Raw genomic sequence first — 19,687 nt, forward strand, 5'->3', positions numbered from 1 at the left:
ATTGCAACTCCCATTTCTAGTTTGTAGTAATGGATGGTTTTGGTAAGTGGCACTTGCTTTCCTCTAGCATGTATGAGGGAGCTTGGTTAATGTTGTACTAGCAATGGTGTTGCCATGGGGAGGTATGGAGATGCCACCATGTACTCTCTTTGCTCCGAGAGATCGGTGTTTGAACCTGCTATGATGATGTTATGAAACCTGCTAATAAGGTGCTGTTTGATTATGATATGGGTAGATTTGATTTTTATATGGCAGGAAACTGGCATGCCCTAGGGATAATAGTTTGGCTTGGTGTTCCTATGGTGTTACCAAAATATCTTTGTGTATTATTTTAGTTTTTGGTTATGCTGATGTCCTTGTAACAATTGTAGCTCCCATATCTATTTGCAGAATTGGATGGTTTTTGTCTGTTTTGTTCCAACTATGGTGCTTTAGCTTGCCTCTATTATGTGTGGTGGTGTTGGGATAATGATGTTTTGATATTGGTGATTGAGTGAAGATGTATGATGGTGCCTACATGTACACTCTATGCTTATGCATTAATTGAAACACCACCAATAATCTCTATGCATTAATGGCAACACCACCAATAAATCTCTATGCATTAATGGCAACACCACCAATAAAGTGTGCACTCTAACCTTGGCATAACTCCTAGACCAGTTCTTTGGAAAGGCGTGGGAACATGCTTGAAGAGAATGGGCATTGAGGTGCCTATTTCCAATAAGGCTTCTGCACTAACAGAGCTAGAACCAAAGAAAGCCTAGTAGCATATAGTACTATTCAAGAAGGTGGGTATGAAGGGATATATTTTTTGGCAAGCATTTCCTAGAGATAGCCTTTTTAAGCATAACTCCAATGGAACCTACTGTGAAGGGTGACATTTCAACGCTTCTTTAGAGAATGATGCATTGTATGCAAACTCTACAAGGTAAAAATATCACGTCCATTTGGTTGTTGGTTCTCTTACACAATATGCTCTTAGGATGTCTTCAATGGTCTAGTTTACTCACTTGGTCTGTCCCATCGATTTTACGGTGATAAGCTATATATATATATATATATATTATATATATATATATATATATATATATATATATATATATATATATATATATATATATATTGCAATTTCTCTTGAGTTCCTTTAGCTCCATTCTCTCAAAAACAAAAAGAGACGGGGCCGGGGGTGGGGCCCTAGGGGGCCATGGAGGAGGACATAGGGGCGATGGAAAGAGAGAATCACATTCCAGAGAGAGAGAGAGAGAGAGAGAGAGAGAGAGAGAGAGAGAGACAACATTCCCAGTCGGCTTGTCCCTAGTTTCTCTCTCTCTGTCTCTCTCTCTCTCTCTCTCTCTCTCATGTTGACTGATTAAGGTCCATCTAGCAGCATTCACAGTCGGTTCGTCCCTAATCTCTCTCTCTCTCTCTCTCTCTCTCTCTCTCTCTCTCTCTCTCTCTCTCATGTTGATTGATTATGGTCTATCAGCAGCATTCTGAGTCGGCTTGTCCCTAGTTTCTCTCTCACTTTTGGACATACATTTGGGACGTCCGCATTTCTTGTCGCGTGATGTACAAAAACTATTGCGACTTTTAGCCCAATCCTCTCCACCCTTGCCAGCATCATTGCTTAGTGCATTTGGAAGGTTCGTTGTCTAGTGGGTCCTTTGGCTATGGTTTGGTAAGAGCTAATACACTCCCTTAGGTGTCTATGGGAGGCTTCAGCTGAAGATATTGTTCTTCTATGGTAGAAGAGTAATATTGGTTTCAGTTTCTTAATTCTCGGTTGGGGGGGGGGGGGGGGGGGGGGGGGGATGTCAATATTTTTCACATTTGTTGCAAGGGGCATAAACGTTCATATTAGCCACCCTAGGATTTATGGGTTTTACTTGTTTTATGGCTTGTAATATCCCAAAATATAAGCCTTAAATTACAGCTTGTGAAAACATCCTACATAGAAATTTAGCTCCATTCTCTCAAAAACAAAAAGAGACGGAGCGAGGCACGGCGAGGGGTTAGGGCCTAGGGAGGAGGAGGACATAGGGGCGATGGAAAGAGAGAATCACCTTCCAAAATCACACACACACACACACACACACACACACACACACACAGAGCGAGCATCATAAACAGAGCGAGCATCATAAAGGGATATACAGAAACTCAAGAGGAGGCAGGAACCTCTGAATAGGCAATCATAGACACACCACCAATCTCTTAAATGTTCTCCAGATGGTAGGCATAGCTTAGATGATGGCAACTAAAGCTAAAAAAAATTATTGACTGGCTTGAAATTGTCCATTACGTAAACAATTTGCTCTATATTTGCAAGAATCTGGCAATATTGGCCAAATTGGTTGTGTCCACATGCTCTCTCTCTCTCTCTCTCTCTCTCTCTCTCTCTCTCTCTCTCTCGTGTTCTCTAAGTCAACACAAGAGAGAGAGAGATGTTGACTTAGAGAACGCAAGAGAAAGAGAGAGACATGATACTCATCTCTCTCTCTCTCTCTCTCTCTCTCTCTCTCTCTCTCTCATGTTGACTGATTATGGTCCGTCAGCAGCATTCCCAGTCGGCTCGTCCCTAGTTTCTCTCACTTTTGGATGCACATTTGGGACGTCCGCATTTCTTGTCACGTGATGTACGAAGACTATTGCGACTTTCAGTCTGATCCTTTCTACCCTTGCAAACATCACTGCTTAGTGCATATGGAAGGTTCGTTGTTTAGTGGGTCCTTTAGCTATGGTTTGGTAAGAGCTAATACACTCCCTTAAGTGTCTATGGGAGCCTTCAGTTGAAGATATTGTTCTTCTACAGTAGAAGGGTAATATCGGTTTTAGTTTCTCAATTCAGGGAGGGGGGAGGTCAATTTTTTTTACATTTGTTGTAAGGGGCATAAAGGTTCACATTAGCCACCCTAAGATTTATGGGTTTTATTTGTTTTATGCAGGGATTTCATTCACGTCTTCACGTGAAGTGTGAAGTGGTAATACCTCATGTTATTAACACTGTCTGAAAGTGTTAATAACATCAAATTCACACTTGACCGGCCAAAATAGACTTATCCGATTTTCCCGCCGAGATTTTGAAATATCCCGATGGACAAATCATTCTCCCCATCACTACACCAGTGTAATTGTATTTTACGAATAGTTACCTCCCTGGGTGTGCATCCGCCTGGGAACAAGTCTGGGTAGGAAGCATCCTCCTAAAGGATTTAGGTGGTGCAAGTGCTTGGGGCTCATTTCTATCGTTGGAATGAAGCGCTCCTCATCACTACACCGATTTCACGTTATTTTACATTTGTGCTGCTTATTTTTGTCTACACATTCGTTTTTGTATCTTATTACTTAAATTTTTAATAGATTTTAATATTATTAGAACCAAACATTTTTTTCATTATATGTATGTGTAGGCATTCTGTGAAGTTATCATGGATGCTAATGCTAGTTCCCAAAACATCAACGAAGTTGGTTCTAGTCGGCCATCCACGGGTGGTGAAGGATCAAACAATAGAGGGTTGCCAATAAAGGTAACCGTAAGGTTGGTGGTAAGGTGTGAGGGCCTGAGTGGCAATTTGCAAAGAATGTTAGATCATGTGTAGATTGGCGTTGCAAGTTGTGGCAAGGAAAAATCAAGAGGTGCGCCTCATATTAGAGAACACTTCCTTGGGTCAGGGGGGAGTGGAGCAAGTGATTGGGCAAATGGAGTTAGATGCAATGGCATAGGCCATGAGAATGCCACAAAACGCTTCTAGTGCTAAAATTTTCTCGTGTTGTCTTGGCATGCATATCATCGTTTGTTATTTCTTCGATCTTAAAGCCCTTGAGTTGTTATGCTTTCTCCATGAAAACCTGACGAGAGGCGGCTTCCAAATCGAGCTCACGACTTGCTCCGCCAGCCTCTGCGTACCTCCATCCCACCATTGATGTCTCAAATAGACCATCTCTCTCTCTCTCTCTCTCTCTCTCTCTCTCTCTCTCTCTCTCTCTCTTTTCAGCTCTATCTCGTTGTCAACGTTCGCCCCCACACAACCGCCTTGCCATCGAACACACATCCGTCTCCTGCATCCGCTTTTCGCATGGCAACTTGTCCCACAAGAAGGCATGGATTTCTCTTATCCTCCCAACCAAGGATCTCAATCGCATGCTCAACTTGAGCTGTCGACCAATTGTAGGTTCTAGCAGCTTAAGAAGCTTGGTGCGATGCTGGGATCTACCATCTGCTCCAAGCATCGCACCAACACACACACACATAGAGAGAGAGAGAGAGAGAGTGCCTTTCTGTAGTCTAGGCCCCCTGCGCCTCACCATTGCTGGCTATGTTCCCCACTACAGAAAGCACGCAGACAAAAAATCTTCTCCGAGCCACATCATTTTGTCTCTCTCCTCCCCCTCCACGTGCCACCTTTGAATTTGTCCTCCCTAAAGCCATGAGAGCTTTCCTCCTTCGAACTTGTCAAATTTAAGAGTATCTCCTTAGATTCTAGGTAAAGAAAAATGTGTGCCACTCTACTAGATAAGATAATCCTCCGCAACGCACTGTAGACAATCCAACGCACTGCTATACCATCTAAGATTCTTAGAACATGTCTCATTGATGCTGCGAATACACCTATAGGGAGCCTTTCGTAGACAAATTTCAATTGGTTTCTGTGCCTTCCGAATCTCTCTAAGACAGATATCTGCCCTTTTGATTGATTCTTCTTTTTCTCCTCTCCAACAAGTGCATAGGCTTGCCTTTCCTTGGTACCTTTTCACCTTTTTGCGTGGGCTGACTTGGCAGCAAGGCCTGGGCCCTTACTTTCTCTGCTTTCAGTTTGCTTGGTCCTAGCCGTCGTGAAAAATACAACCATTGTATATGAAAGATACAAACCTGCCTCAAGCATGCACAAGGTAAATTGATGTTGTTTGGGGACCATAATAATTTACACATAAATTGTGGAGGCCCTTAAGGGAAGAGGGAGGGGGCAAAATACACAATAAAAAATAATATACAACATGCAATAAAGGGAGGTCCTTAGGCCCGTGTCACACTGGGGTAGGCAAAAGCGCCCCAAGCTGAGGTGGCGCGCGGTTGTTGGCTGCAGCGAAAAAGGAAAGTTGGCCGCGAGGTGTTGTCAGAGGGACTGCCTTGCTTGCTTGCCCATCTTTCCTAACTTGTGGCCAACTGAAAAAGTGAACGCGAGAAACCTTGTTACAAGATTTGATCCCTGCCCTGCATCGTGAAACCCGGAGGCTCTACCATTTGGCCAATGCCGGTTTGCTGGCAGTAGGAGCCAACTTTTAGTTGTTGACCCAATGTGACACGAAAGGTTGTGCCTTCCTGCAAAATCACCATGGGGCACCCGTCCCAGTGTGACGGGGGCCTTAGAAACGCGCATGTCTTCGTCTATTCAAGAGAGAGTGCAAAAACGCGTCTCTCAGACAAGAGGTAGTTGGTAGTAGGTTCATAAATCGTCTCAACGTTGAACGCCTACTTGTAAAATCTTCATCCCATATTGTTTTCAAACCCCGCTTTCATTACCCTCCCAATAGCTAATCAAGCCACCAACTAGCACAGCTCTCTCCCCCTCTAACAGACTGCTAGGGCTCCTCTCCATCTCTCTCTCTCTCTCTCTCTCTCTCTCTCTCTCATGCACTACCTTCGCTCTCATTCACAACTATCCCTCACTCCTATTAGACACAATTCACTCTCTTCTGGTCCCTCACATAGACACCACTACCAATACTTTCCCCTTGTGTTGATAGACACACATTTATTGCTTGACATGCAGAGTGATCAAGCTTCAAAGTCTCTCTCCCTTGCAAATATATGAAAATGTCGAATCTCAATCCAGGACTACACAAATTTGATCGAATATAGATTCGTACAAAAGTAAGGGCAAAATTGTTCCACACTTGCTCATGAGCAGTATTCAAAGCTATTTCTCCATGCTTATTTGAAACAATATGTGGCCTCTAAAATTTTCTCACCATCAAACACATCAGGCTCCTCAAGATAAGCATTAACCCTCTCCTTCAAAGCTTCATCTGCAATGTCCACCTTGGTTCATTACTAGAGTCCTACACCATAGCATTCGTACAGAACCAGCTGGGGAATCTCTTGCCTTCTGAAGAGCCACGCACCTTTGAACTTGAAGGGGGCCAGTCTCTTGAAAAATGCACATTTTAGCAAAAACCCGTGCTTCCTGATGAAATCTGTGCATTGTAGAAAGCCACTTACTTGCTCGACGTTTGGTTGATTTGCAATGGTCCATAAATACCTCTCCAAATGAGGAAACTCAGAAAGAAATCCTTGGTGAAAATACTCCTTATACCACGAAGCATGTTGCACGACAAAATAATGTATGTTGAATGTCCAACAAGATATGTGTTCCAAAGCCAGATGGCCATTTAACCCACGCAAGGTAGCCTTTACAGTGGCCAAAGCAGACTCTGACAATGAGAGCTTCCTGGAAGGACACCTTCTGGATCAAGCTTCTCAATGTATCTAGCAATAATTTGCTCTCAAAAACAAGGTCGTCAGGAGTTTCTACTAGCAGAGGAACCTTTCCAAATGGATTAAGCCTCAAATACTATGGAGTTTTGTTTGATACCCCAAATTGGAAGTCCTAATTAGTGAGGTCTACCTTAAGACCGGTGTACTCAGCTGCAATAAACCCTTTCATAGTATTCTTGTTGCCAAGCAAAATAAAAGCCAGGGCGATCGATATATGTAGTGCTTGCTCAGCGCATCTCTGTGGGAAGGAGGAAGTCAAGCTATCGCCCCAGGTTTAGGGTTTTCAAAGATTTCCAACATCACTGGCCGCACCTTAGAGAGCCTCTCTCTCTCTCTCTCTTCAAGGCACGTTCTGATACACATCAACGAGCGATGGAGCCAGAGCAGTAGCCAACCTCCACCGCCACATCAGGTGTAGCTTGCATAAAGTTGCACGAAGCACTGTATGGGTTGTAGCGCAAGCCACTCCATCCCATGTTGTGCAAAAGCCTTGTGCGCTGCCAAGCGCTGCCATGTCAGAGGCCTAAACACTGGATGGTAGGGGTGGGATCTGACGTAGTAGCATGGAGCATCAGACACCTCGTTCATGAATGATATATCTCTCTCTCTCTCTCACTGAAGGAATCCTTGCAACACGACAGCAATAAGTATAGCTCTCTCTCTCTCTCTCTCTCTCTCTCTCGCACTTGTGCCGCTGCAGCTGCTCAATACCATTGAATAAAAAGCGAATCAAGGAGAACCCACTAAGCTACAGCTCAACCAGCCCCGTGATTTTCCACACACACACACACACAGAGCGTTTGCAACGAAGTGGTAGAGAGAGAGGGGGATGGTATGTCTGATGAGGGCATAGAAACTCCCTGATGATGAAGGTGTAGGTGGTCTGTCTGATGTTGAAGAGAGAGAGAGAGAGAGAGAGAGAGAGAGAGAGAGAGAGAGAGCTTGCCATGTGTGAGAGTAAGGTTTGCACAAAGGCAATGGTGAGCGACGGGCCAGGCAGAGATTTTGCTGACGACGGAGACAACTCATATACATTTGCCTTGAACCAATAAAAAATTATAGAGATCAGTTCCTCCTCACTATCTTGCACGGGCATGTTCAAATGGGATAAATGGGGGAGGAGGGTCGGGAGTCACATCCATGAATGAGGGCCGTAGATCGGAGCGCGTAGACATTTTGTAAATTTGGGAAAATTAATAAATTCGAGAAAAGTAGTAAATTCGGGTGGGGGCGGCGCCGATAAATGTGAGTGACGGGAGATCACCTTTGGGAACTGGAGTGGGATAACTATGTTTGTAAAAGTGCATGTGTCCTTTAAGGGTGTTGTTTTAAATATGATGGTAAAAAGCCTATCATGTCACACGTTGTATATCAATTGGTTGGAAGTACGATGGTAAATTTGGGTCACATTTGTAAATTCGAGAAAATAAGTAAATTGGGGTCGAGGGATTATGAGCATATTGCTTATTTTCCATGTGATTCTCTTCTTCTTTTTCCTTTTTTTCGCCTATTCTTTGTCTCTCTTAATCTCTCTTTCACTCACAACACAATGGAATGGTACATTGAAAGTGAAGACAACAATGACTTTGAGGGTGAGGAGAGCTACTCTAGCAACTCAAGTGAAGATGAAGCCGGGGTGCATGAAGCTAGGTCCATGGAGTTTGACCACAACCTTTGCAATGTGGAGGATGAAACATCGGTCAACATGGCTGCACATATATCTTCAAGGTATTTCACGTTCACTAAAGATGCATATGCATTGATGATTAAAACCTTGAAAGAAGACATATCCCCATCCTTGGATACACTAAAATCTTGCGATCCTGGAGGGTTGCTTGACCTCAAAAAGTGGCGAAGAATGAAAGACATGTTGTGTGTGAGAGGAGGATACAATAGGGAACTTTTTATTTGTCTCAAATCAGATCCTTTGCTTAGGATTCCTTGTGTTGAGGACTGGAAAATTATTGTGAAAGAAGCACATTGTATGGAAGGCTTACCCCATCATAGAGATCTCACATCCACAATCAATACCTTACGGTCAACTTGGTGTATTGATCTCAAACGTGGTGGAATTCCGTTGTCCTTCATCAAAGAATATGTCATATCATGTGGATGTGGCCGCCAAAGGAAGACCAATGTGGCCACTCAAGGTACCTTTGATCTCAACAGGGCTCCAACATATGAAATACATATAACACGGGCTAATTTGGACATGCAATTAGATCATCTTATGATTGAGCACAAAGTAAGGCTCGTTATGGTGCAATCTTCAAGGAAACATCTTCTTTCAAGTGTTACGATTGAATACAAATGTCATAGGGATGGAAAGACATAGCATGTTGGAAAGATAAGAAGTCTAAGGACATCGAAGAGGTGTGGTTTCTTATTCAAAATTCGGGTTCAATTGCCCAATGAAGGTGACGAGGTTACGATACATATTTATCCCATTCATGATGGCCATACTCTAGGTAGTCGAAGTGACCTCTACCACCTTCATGTCCATCCAGCTGTTGTAGAGTGTTGCAAAGAGGATTTAGTTGATGTTGGTAGTTCCCATCATGCTGCACAAATGTCACTTTCAAAAGAAAAATACCAGATGGAGCGGGCTTCCATGCTTGATCGCACTATCTATCACTTCTTCATGATCTGGAAGTCTACTATCATTCTAGAAGTGCATGGAAGGTATTCTTTGTCATGCTAAATTTTCATCTTTTGAATTTCGTGTAGAGTCCTTACAATAGACATTTGTTTTTAGGAAGGATCCCCAATGATGATTGGTCAACCATGTATGCGGAGGTTAGAGTGTTGCAAGAGCAACATAAGGTGACAAGTTATCCTTTACTTCCAAGTTCATGCTTATATGTTCTATATCCCAAACATTGGTAATTGTTTTGCTTGTAGGTTGTTTATTTTCAACCTTACAATCCAACAGCAAGAGATCCAAAGGATAAGCCATTCATCCTAATTTTTCAAGATGATTGGATGTTGCAAATGGCCAAGCGTTTCTCTCGAAACAACTCATGGGCAATAGATAGCACTTTCAAAACAAATGTATATGGGCTTCCCCTTTTTGCAGTCGTGCTACCAAATCAACTTGGACAAGGCATCCTTGTTTGGTTTATGTTGTGCACCCAAGATGCAGGGGCTCACCATGATGTCATTGCCTTGGAGGTAACTCTACGGATAGTACTTTCAAGAATGGGAGACATCCGACCCACCACTTTGGTCATTGACAAGTCACAACAAGAATTAGAGGCATTTCTTAAGGTGGTCAATGAAGATACACATTGTTGGGAGACAACAAATGAAGGAGAGCATCGCCAAATTTCATGTCACATTATTCTATGTTGGTTCCATGCTAAGAAAGCATGGGTAGATAACCTCCTTCCTCAGGTAAGCATCATGGTTGTTGAGATTTATGATAATCATGTATTCAAGTTATCAACATTGTCTTGGTTCTCATTTTAGGTTCCAAAAGAGATTAGAAGTGAAATCTACATGGAAATGTAGATTTATGATAATCATGTATTCAAGTTATCAACATTGTCTTGGTTCTCATTTTAGGTTCCAAAAGAGATTAGAAGTGAAATCTACATGGAAATGTCAAATCTCATGCAATGCCCAAGTGAGGTTGACTGTAACATTTAATGGCCTAAAATCTTATGTGTAGCGGAAATTAGCATGAACATAGTGGGCATTTCATTAGAATAGATTCCTAATGAGAATTACAAGAGTGCTTGGGTGGAGAGAGCAACAAAAAGCATAACACCTAGTTAGATAGCATCGACAATACTTTCAAAAGAGAGAGCAATTAAACTATTGACAACAGTTGAGGACCGGATTTGCATGGAGCCGGTCCCCCCTCCAAAAGGCTTTGTATTATGGTTTCTCCCATCAAGAGAGACATTGTACAATACAATTCTTTGTGTTCCTTCAAGACTAGCTAGTGCAATGAAGATGGAAGCTTCATACACCAAGCAAAACACTTAATCAAACACAACTTGAATTATCCCCGTTCTCAGACCCAAGACCTCACACACCTTCGAAGATGGTGAGAGCTAGCAGGGTATGAGAGTAGATTGAGAGGAAAAAGAAGTATCTTACGAGAAAGAAGTACATCTCCTCACATAATCACTCATATTAGCATAGCTTAGCTTAGTAATTAGCTTGGTAGAGAAGATGAGCATGCATTGAAGCTTGGCTCTTGGTTGGATTTGCATCCACATGCCAAGAGAGTGTTGATGTAGGCTTCTATCTCACAAGCTTGGAGTAGGTGATGAGCTCTCCATTAAAGCTTGGGAGGAGATAGAGTATTTTCCCTTCACACATGGTCAAGTGTGAGAGTGTGTGTGTCAATGCCAAGCAAAAATCAGCCCCCCCCCTCTCTTGGGCGAGCCCTAGCTGCTAAATAAGTCTGGCCTTTGCCTCATTGGACCTCCCCAGGTCAAGCCAATAGGAATTAAGCAGCATAAGTGATAGCCTTTAGACATGTGTCCCCCTTTCCCTTTTGTGAGAGCTTTAGGTAATTAAATAATTAAACTAAACTCTCATTGGACCCCTTTGCCTCGTGGCCAATAGGAATCAGGCAAGCCATGGGGCTCCTGAATGCTCATTGGACCCCTTGGGAGACTGCCCAATAGTCTTCTAGGAGACTTAATTCTCATTGGTTTCTTTTATTAAATGTTTTTAAATTAATTAAACTAGATTTACTCTAGCTTAATTCTCATTGGTCCACTTCAAGGGTCTTCCAATAGGAATTGGGCACACCTTGTGGGCATCTGGCCTAGGGAGCTGACATGTGTCCCTCATTCCCTTTGTGTAAAGGGAGCCTGTGTGTGTGTGTGTGGCTTTCTCTCTCATCCCCTAGCTTTGGGGCTCGCCCCCTCCCATGTAGGGATGTAGAAAGACTTTTTGGGCACACACTAAGCATCCAATTTTCCCTAGGGTTGACCTTTGGACACAACCTTTGAATTTTGGAACCTTAGCATTTTGGAAGTCTTAATGGGCTGAACCTTAGGGTCTTTTTGGCCCATTGTTTCACATGGCTCTTTTGCAGATGGCCCCCCCTTTGGATCCCTATTTTCCCTCCTTTGGATCCCTACTGTGGCCGGTCTGCTAACTTAACCAATATTCTAGCTTTTTCTCCCTTGGCACTTCCCCACATTAAATGATCAGTTTAATATGAGAAAATCATTTAGGAGAATTAGATATTGATTATTATGACATTGACTTTGATGGTAGATTTCAACAACTACTTCTTCGATATGCACTGTATCCCAATGTGGTGCGGTATGTCACCAATGGGTGGTGTGGGAGATTTTGTATATGGAAATCGCGTTGGCCAAAGTTTGGAAGACTTTTTCCCCATGGAAATGTTGATACCACAAATTTGGTAGAGCGTTTGTGGCAGTACATCAAATACACTCTACTAGAGGCACGTATAAATCGCTCCATAGTGGACTTGATTCATGCATTGGTTGGCAATTCAAAGAGTGGGGCCCGCATGGGTGGGACATTGTTGAAGTTCTTTATGCAAAAACAAGAAATAGATTTGTATTTTGCCTTGCTTAGTAAGTGCTTGATTTTCATAGTTGCATGTTTATGTAATTTATGTATGCACCTGACTCTAGTCGATTTGGAGTTCAAGGATCCTCTCAAAAACACACCAACAGGCTACGAGAGGGTGAGAAAATACATGAGCAAAATGTGGCAGCCAAATAAGATAGAATACACATGCACCCAGAAACCGACGAACTTCAGTAACCGAAGAGCACATTTCCTTCATCTTTTGAATAGCTTCAACTTTAGCCGAACTTGGCCTTCTTTCTTTTGGACTGTACATGTGCCCTACAATTAGAACCTCTTTGGCACCAAAAGTTGATTTTTGCCTTGAAAGTGTTAAGTTAACTTCTTCAAGCCTGGATAAAATAGCATCACAGTCAGCAATATGTTGAGCAACAAACTGTTGGCACCCCCTCTGATCTTTTACCTCATCTTTTGAGCCTTCCTCACAACCCTTAATCGGTAGATCATCAATGAAAGTCATAGTAACATGTGGGATAAAGTCCCTTAATACCTTATTCATGTTGTTCATCATATGAGCTACAGAATTAGTAGCACCCTGTGGAAGAGTGCACATCCTTACCAATCCGAGATGTGTACGCATCGTAGTAAGATCCCTGCTCTCCAAAGCTAACTGAAATTGATCATATTTAGAATAAAGATCACCCATAGAGTAAATTGACCTACCTGCAAAAGCCTCAGCAAATTCATCCACAATTGGGCCGGTACCCACATTGCGGATTGTTACCTTGTTAACAGGCTGCATATCATGTATAAACCTTAAAGTACCATTTTTCTTCGGAACAGTGAATCGGTTAGAGTATGGCGCACATGATGGTTCCAAGATTCCCATGTGTATCTTCTCATTAAGCAAATTGATAAGCTTTGGCAAGTGAGCTTTAGGAACTGGAATAGGACGTAAGCTCCATGGCATGTGAGGAATAGTGAATATAACCATAGGTGCAACAACACTTGGATCCACACACCCAATCTCAATTGGCTCAAAGGCAAAAGCTTTACCATGTTTTTCGAGCATACCTTGAAAACACTTGATTTCCTCTTCGTTGAGAAAACCATGTTCTTCCACCTTCAGCTGTTGCAATGTGTCTTTAGTGAATTTGTGCCCAATTTTCTTAGGATTTCTGAGCATAGGCTATCGAGAAGCTTCTTTAATTACTTCAGCACTTCCCTCTGGTAGAGGTGTAGCCACAGGTCTCACTTTCTTTACAACTGTTTTGTACTTCGTCTCTACCTGTGTTTCAACTTCTTTATCCAAGTCATCCTCAATATGCATAAGTGCCTCGTATATGTCCAGCTCTTCATACATGTCCATTGAGTGCACTTTAACAACTTCAGTTCCACTTTCTAACCTGTTCTGCTTGATATCCTCAAGCTCTGACATAGTATCAACATAAGAGATCTCTTCGAAGATTCTTGATATCACATCATCTGGTTCTAGCACATCACATCCCTGAAAGTCACTTTGAATGCTTGAAACATATTGTTTCTCCCATTTAGTTAAATCATTAAATTTCCTGTAAGATACTGAAGCCTCAGATGTCAACCCTAGAAATCCTGAAGAGAAGGTTTCTCTTTGTGAGAACTTCTTCTCACTTGCACCACCATAGTCCCGCTTTATAGTGGCACCCCAAGAAAATCTTGAGCAAATCTTTGTTCTTTAAACTCCTTAAGTATCTTTGGCATTGGACGATCACGTAAATTGTCTTTGTTTCTAACATGATCAACACATACAGTTAGAAATTGAACAGCTTTCTTACCATCTCGGCTTCAAACCCTGGCATAGGTCGAGCCATCATCCAGCACCTTAGTTTCCATCCGCACAGCCGTAATGTAGGGTTGTCCTAGAATCAATGGGTGGGAGGAATGCTCCTGTATAAAAAAGTTTTGCTCATCACAGACATCCCCAATAGTTACCTTAACATTTGCACATGCACCGTAAAGATCTCCAGGAAGCATGTTGCCAGCTCGAATCCGCCACCCGTGATCTACATCAATAGGCCACTTCCCCTTTTGGTGCAAATTCTTAGCCATGAGATTGAATTCTGAACCATGGTCTATGAGGGCTAAGACCGGCTCCTCAATGTCGCCAAGCTTTACCACTGTTTATGTCGTTGCTCTTGTCCAATGAGTCCTTGAACAGTGACTCTTGGGTATAACTTCTTCATCTTCAACGTCATTAAAATGCATGTTTCTTACCTTAGGTATAATCGGGCTGGGAACCACCACAGGCTTTGGCTCTTCTCCTTCAAGATCTGCTAAGTACTATTCATAGTCTTCCAAAATTGCTTCAATGTGACGAACCACTTGGCTTTTAACTGGATCTGACTCTTGATCACTCGGTACTTGCCGCTTTCTTTTTATAATGTGGATGATCTCTTCGTGGAACTCGCACTTAGCAATTCCAAGAATATCCCCCAAGGTGAGCTCCACTTTACTATTTAGGATACGTTCTTCAAAAACTTTCTTCAAATATATAGCCAGTTCAATATCAGACTTGAGTTTATACGAGGGCCCTTTAGGCTTACCTTGCTTCTTGTCCTTCGGAGCCTCTTCCATAACCACCTCCGGAGCAGGTTTAGGAGCTGGCACTTCTTCTTTCTTATTGCTGGATCTCGTCGGCCTTTTTGACACCCCAGACACCTCTTCATCTCTTTTCCGCTTCTCTTCCACCATAGCTTCATTGGCTCGAGCTTTAGCAATATAAGCAAATACCGAAAGAGAATCCACTAGATCGGTCCACCCAGTGGTTTCTCGAATTGAATTCCCCACCTGTCGTAACTTCCCGTATGTTACCTTCCCTGCTTCTGCTGTCTTTAGAGCATATGGCCACAACTGGCCCTTTGCACCTGTACCATCATCGTCTTCCTTACCACAAACTTGCAGCCCATATGCAGCTGCTTCCACAAGGGCAACATTATGTTGTATTTCCTCCACTATCTTCTTCATTACGCCTCTGCCAAAGTTCAAGCGGAGCAGTTCCCCTGTCGCCCTAAGATGAATCTTCTTGTCTTTCCAGAAAACCACATTCTTCTTATAAGCTTCATCAAACTCATTACACTCTCTCACAAACCTGTGGTCTTCACTGTCGCACCACATGCATCGATCCCAACTTTTACGTGGTGGTTGCTGCTGCTTAGGTTCAGAAGTAGACACCTTTGCAGCTAACCCTTCAAATTTAACAATTTTAAAATTCAAATTTAGTTCTTGAATACCTTTAACGAGATCGTCAAGAACAGGCCCCTCCACTTTGGGTAATGTAGGGGGAGGCTTCTCTTTAAGCTCTTCTTTATCATCATCCAGTACCTCGATCACGATTTGCTTATCATCCCGCTTCTGTCGTTTTACGATCATGTTCACCGCTTCAGATACTATTTTCCAATCTGATGTCAATCCCAATTCTCCTGCCGGATCCTCCAATAATTGCACCAAATTCTTTTGTAGTTGCGGATCAGCAGCTTGAATAAACAATTCCACCTTTTGATCCTTCAAGGAACGTTGTTCTGCTGACGATAACTGATCAAACTTCTTTTCAAACTCTTGCAATAGTTCTCGTGCAGATAAATTTTTACCCTTCTTCTACACCCACTTCGTAAAACTCTATCTGGTCACCCGTTGAGAATCCTCCAGAAAATATTCCTCTTGCAGTGCCTTCTTAAAATCCTGCCAGTTCGGCCCTTGAGCCGCTTGAATTCTTTAATCCGGGCCCTAATTTATGGCACTACAATCAGATGAAATCCTTCCACTGAATCCTGGTCTTCAATACCATTATCTTCCATAGACTGCTCATACAAATTACAAAATTTTGAAATATCTCGGCCCTCAAACCGTTGCAGCTTTTCCGTAATATTTTGACGAGCTTTACGGATCCGCTCTTGCAAGTTATGTTGTTGCTGGGCAGCCTGTTGCTGTTGCATGTATGCTGCAAACTGTTGCATCATCCGCTGCATGGCTGCTTCTTGTGGTGTAGACATATGCTTCAACAATTTTTCCACCCCGGCTCGGTTTCACGTCGGGTTCACCAGGTGTTGGGGGATAAGTGTTCGAAACTTGAGCTAGGTCAGCACCGAGCTGTTGGCTGTGGAAAAACTGAGAGCGAAAAATTGTCGCATCGCACAATACAACAGCAATTTATTACTCGGTAATACTATCGACTCACAAAACTTGCTTGAAAATTGGTAACACCGACGAAACTGATACGCAATCGAGAAGAAGTGTCATTAACGACACCATTAAATAATGCTAATGACAATTAAGGATCTTAAACTCCCATTAAAGATCACTCCAAGCCGTTAACGGCTCCGCAATTCATCAAAAAGAGATAATTAAACTAATTTGCCTGCTGTGACAAGGAAAATTCTATTGTGTCGATTCCATCTGTAGGATTTGTCTTCAATCACTGTCTATGCCAAAGATTATTTCTTTTCCTATGACTGCTTACAAGCCCTTTTTGATCTCTCCTTGCCTAAGCCGATGAGAAATAGTCTCCTTGGGTGCCTTGGTTGCAAAGCCTTTGCTTAAGCCTTGCCGAGATCGATAGCGAGAGAGCTCGCCCTTGGCTTGGATTAGAGAGTGAGAGAGAGAGAGCTCGCCCTTGCTTTGGTTCGATTAGAGGTCAAGAGAGAGAGAGAGTTCCCTCTTGCTTAGCTTCGATGGAGATCAAGGGAGAGAGCTCTTGCTTCTTGCTTACCCTCTTGCTCCTTCTCTTTGTAACGCACATGCAAAAGAGTCCCTACTCATGCAAAAAAAATCGCTTTTTATAGCTCTTTTCCCCCCCTTGCAGTAGCGCCAGGCGCTACCGACGTGGCACGAGAAACGCTATTGATGATGTGGCAGGTGGATTTGGGCTAGCATGAAAACTCTCGCAACCGGTGCCGAATATGGGTGCCCTGACCTCCTGAGCATTATTCGTCACTGTAGCGAGGGCGTCTCAGGTCCGAGCTGGCCAGCGCGACACCATTTCCTCTTCCCTGCGCCTCCGTACGCTGCGGAACGCCCATGCCTTCCTTTCCTTTTTGTTTTTCACACCAAAGCCCTTTAATGAATTCAAAGTGGGCTTAGTGGGCGGCCATTCCTTTTAGGTCATGGGCATGATTGCCTTTGGGCGGGCCCTTAGTGGCTTGGGCGGGCTAGCCCATCTAGGGTGTGGCTTATGGGAGGCCTTTTTAGGGCTCCACTTACATATTGGCCAAGCTCCATTGGGCGGCTCTTTGGGCGGCCACCTTAATCAAATCGCCACAACATTAGGCATACACACTAAGCAAAGCAATGCCAAGCACAACATCTTCCCCCCAGAGTCCTTGTCTAACCTTCATCTTGAACTTCGATGCCCGTATCAACCTCTCGTATAATCCTGCATACCTTTAAGATGCAAGTATAGGTGATTGCATTGAAGTAAAGCCTTCTCATCACATACGATAAAAGGTGTCAGAGTTTCTTTCTTGTCAATCAAGTATTGCCAATTGCAACCACTGTCGGCCAAGCACTGCATAAAATGACATCCCGGGCATGAGAAGCTATTACTGCTCCTGCATCCCAAACTCTAGACAATAGACACAACTCCCAGCTGAGACACCGACCGAGCCGACTGGACTGGTACGGAGCCGGCCCCCGGTGTATCTTAATCGGCCAATATCTTGGCGACCGGGACTCTGATTACTAATCTAAAAATACCAACGCGCTCCGCAAAGAGAGCACTTCAGCTCAGTGCATTTATTCTATCTCTGTCGCCTCAGCTGCAGTTGCCCAATCCCGTATGGAACTGCAATCGACTTAAACTTTAAACTACCATAACTTCTTCAACGTAGCTCCAATCGACGAGCCGTAAAGACAGGCCGATAGAGCACTTCAAGCACTGCAGTTTTAAATCATAATCTCCCAGTTGTGATCACTTCAATCATAATCATTTTTGGCATCATTAAAGCATGTTTTGGCTCTTTCAGCCGCATTTGACATACATTTAGCATTGAACTTGGCTTGTTACCAGGCCCTAATCAATGTTCATTAATCCTGTAAGCTTCGAACAACTTGATGTGCATTTTCCTGGCATCTTTCCTAGCATGGGAGCAGAGCTGCACGACAGCGCACACATTTGTGTGAGACGCATGCACACAAAACATTTATGTATCCTCTAGTAAGAAGCTTACCGTTGTAGAATCTTCAATATCGAGCATATGCGTCTCTTTTTGTGAATCACATGTCTGAGTAGACGAAGCTTCGATTGTCTTGCGACAGTGTCCCTTCCCTTTGCCTTTCTTTGCACGACCGAATGATTTAGCCATTGCCGGGAGCAAGAATGCATGCATAAGAAAACACCCACATCTTCAACCTATCAAGCCTACTTAGCATAATCTCAAGACCTATTCAACAGCGGATACTTGCATTGGACAAGATGCACTACAACATATCTTGAAACGTCGACTCAAGGTACCTGTGCAATGCACGACGCCGATCCTACGGAGATGGTGGCGGTCGTGTCTCGAGGATCGTTAATTGATTGGCTGCTTCTTCGACCTTCAAACAGTGGCACCAATACGCTCTTCAAGCTTCGACTGCATTACATTTGTTGTACTCTATCTTGCACGGGCAACCTCGCATAAGTCCCGCCTCCAACCCCTTATCCTCCTCAAGTATAGACTTGCTCGAAAGCTTGAGAGCCCATTGCCGCTCAGCCTTGCTCAATGAGGACCACCAGCCCCGATAGAGCAGGCAGCACGGGGCTCCCGTCGCGCGTGCATGCTGCCGTGCAGGCCCTCCCTACACGAACCAGGCTGAGCTCGTTTTTTGCAATTCGGCCACCTGCACAACCTGGTTCCCCTCGTGCACGCGCGCTACCCTATTTGCCTTACTACGCGAACCAAGCTGCTGCTCACCCTCGCGAGGACTTGCACGCCTGTTTGCCTTACTGCGCGAACCAGGTTGCAGGCGAGCCCCCTCTTGCGTACGACTGAGAAAGCGATAGGTCTCGCCACACCTTCAAAAATCCGATAAAACCAATAAATTCGGGCCAATCTCGTCAATGACCCAGATCCACCCAGATCCGCTCCACTGGCGATCCCATTTGAGCCCGCCCGTGTAACATAGTGAGGAGGGAGATAAGTAGTCTTTTAATGAGTGTCTTAAGAGCTCTATCTTTATAAATATTTATAATGAGTGTCTTCTTTGGCAACCAACCAATAAAAAAAAATTACTTTTTTTTAACAAGCCCTTTGGGCAAGCCAAAAAAGTCAACATTTCTAGGGGGTAATTAGAAATGCGCATGCGTTTTTCAAGCATGGTCACATGACATATGCGCATCTCTTAAGCCCTTGGACATATGTTTTAAAGCAAAATAATACAAAACTTGAAAATAACACTAACCTTGCTTGGAAAGAAGGGAGCTGTCATGAAATGGTCTAGAAGCACCGGTATGGAAAGGAGAGGGGTGTTTGAATGGTGAGAGGTGGTTGTGGGCTAAGAAATATGTGTGTGTTTGGATAGGGTTGGCTATTGACTGTGTGTGGTGAGAGGGGTCATGTTGGCAGTGGTGAGAGAGTTAGAGTGGGATGAGTGCAAGGGGTGGTGGGGAATGAGTGAGAGGATGCATAGATTTTTCATGGTCCCGATGAC

The 19,687-nt window shown here is 43.5% G+C and overlaps 1 protein-coding gene across 1 annotated transcript; it reads left to right on the forward strand.

The window, feature by feature from the left end:
- The first annotated feature begins 4,919 nt into the window (after nt 1–4,919).
- LOC147428451 (uncharacterized) lies at nt 4,920–10,009 on the forward strand. Its single transcript, XM_086496845.1, has 4 exons — nt 4,920–9,181; nt 9,255–9,322; nt 9,401–9,892; nt 9,968–10,009. Exons 1-4 carry the CDS (start codon nt 9,175–9,177, stop codon nt 10,007–10,009), a joined length of 609 nt encoding a protein of 202 aa, XP_086352971.1. The 5' UTR covers nt 4,920–9,174.
- The last annotated feature ends 9,678 nt before the right edge of the window (nt 10,010–19,687 follow it).

The sequence above is a fragment of the Adiantum capillus-veneris genome, chromosome 23 (genome assembly GCF_014529385.1).
Source record: "Adiantum capillus-veneris isolate H3 chromosome 23, ASM1452938v2, whole genome shotgun sequence".
NCBI lineage: Eukaryota > Viridiplantae > Streptophyta > Polypodiopsida > Polypodiales > Pteridaceae > Adiantum > Adiantum capillus-veneris.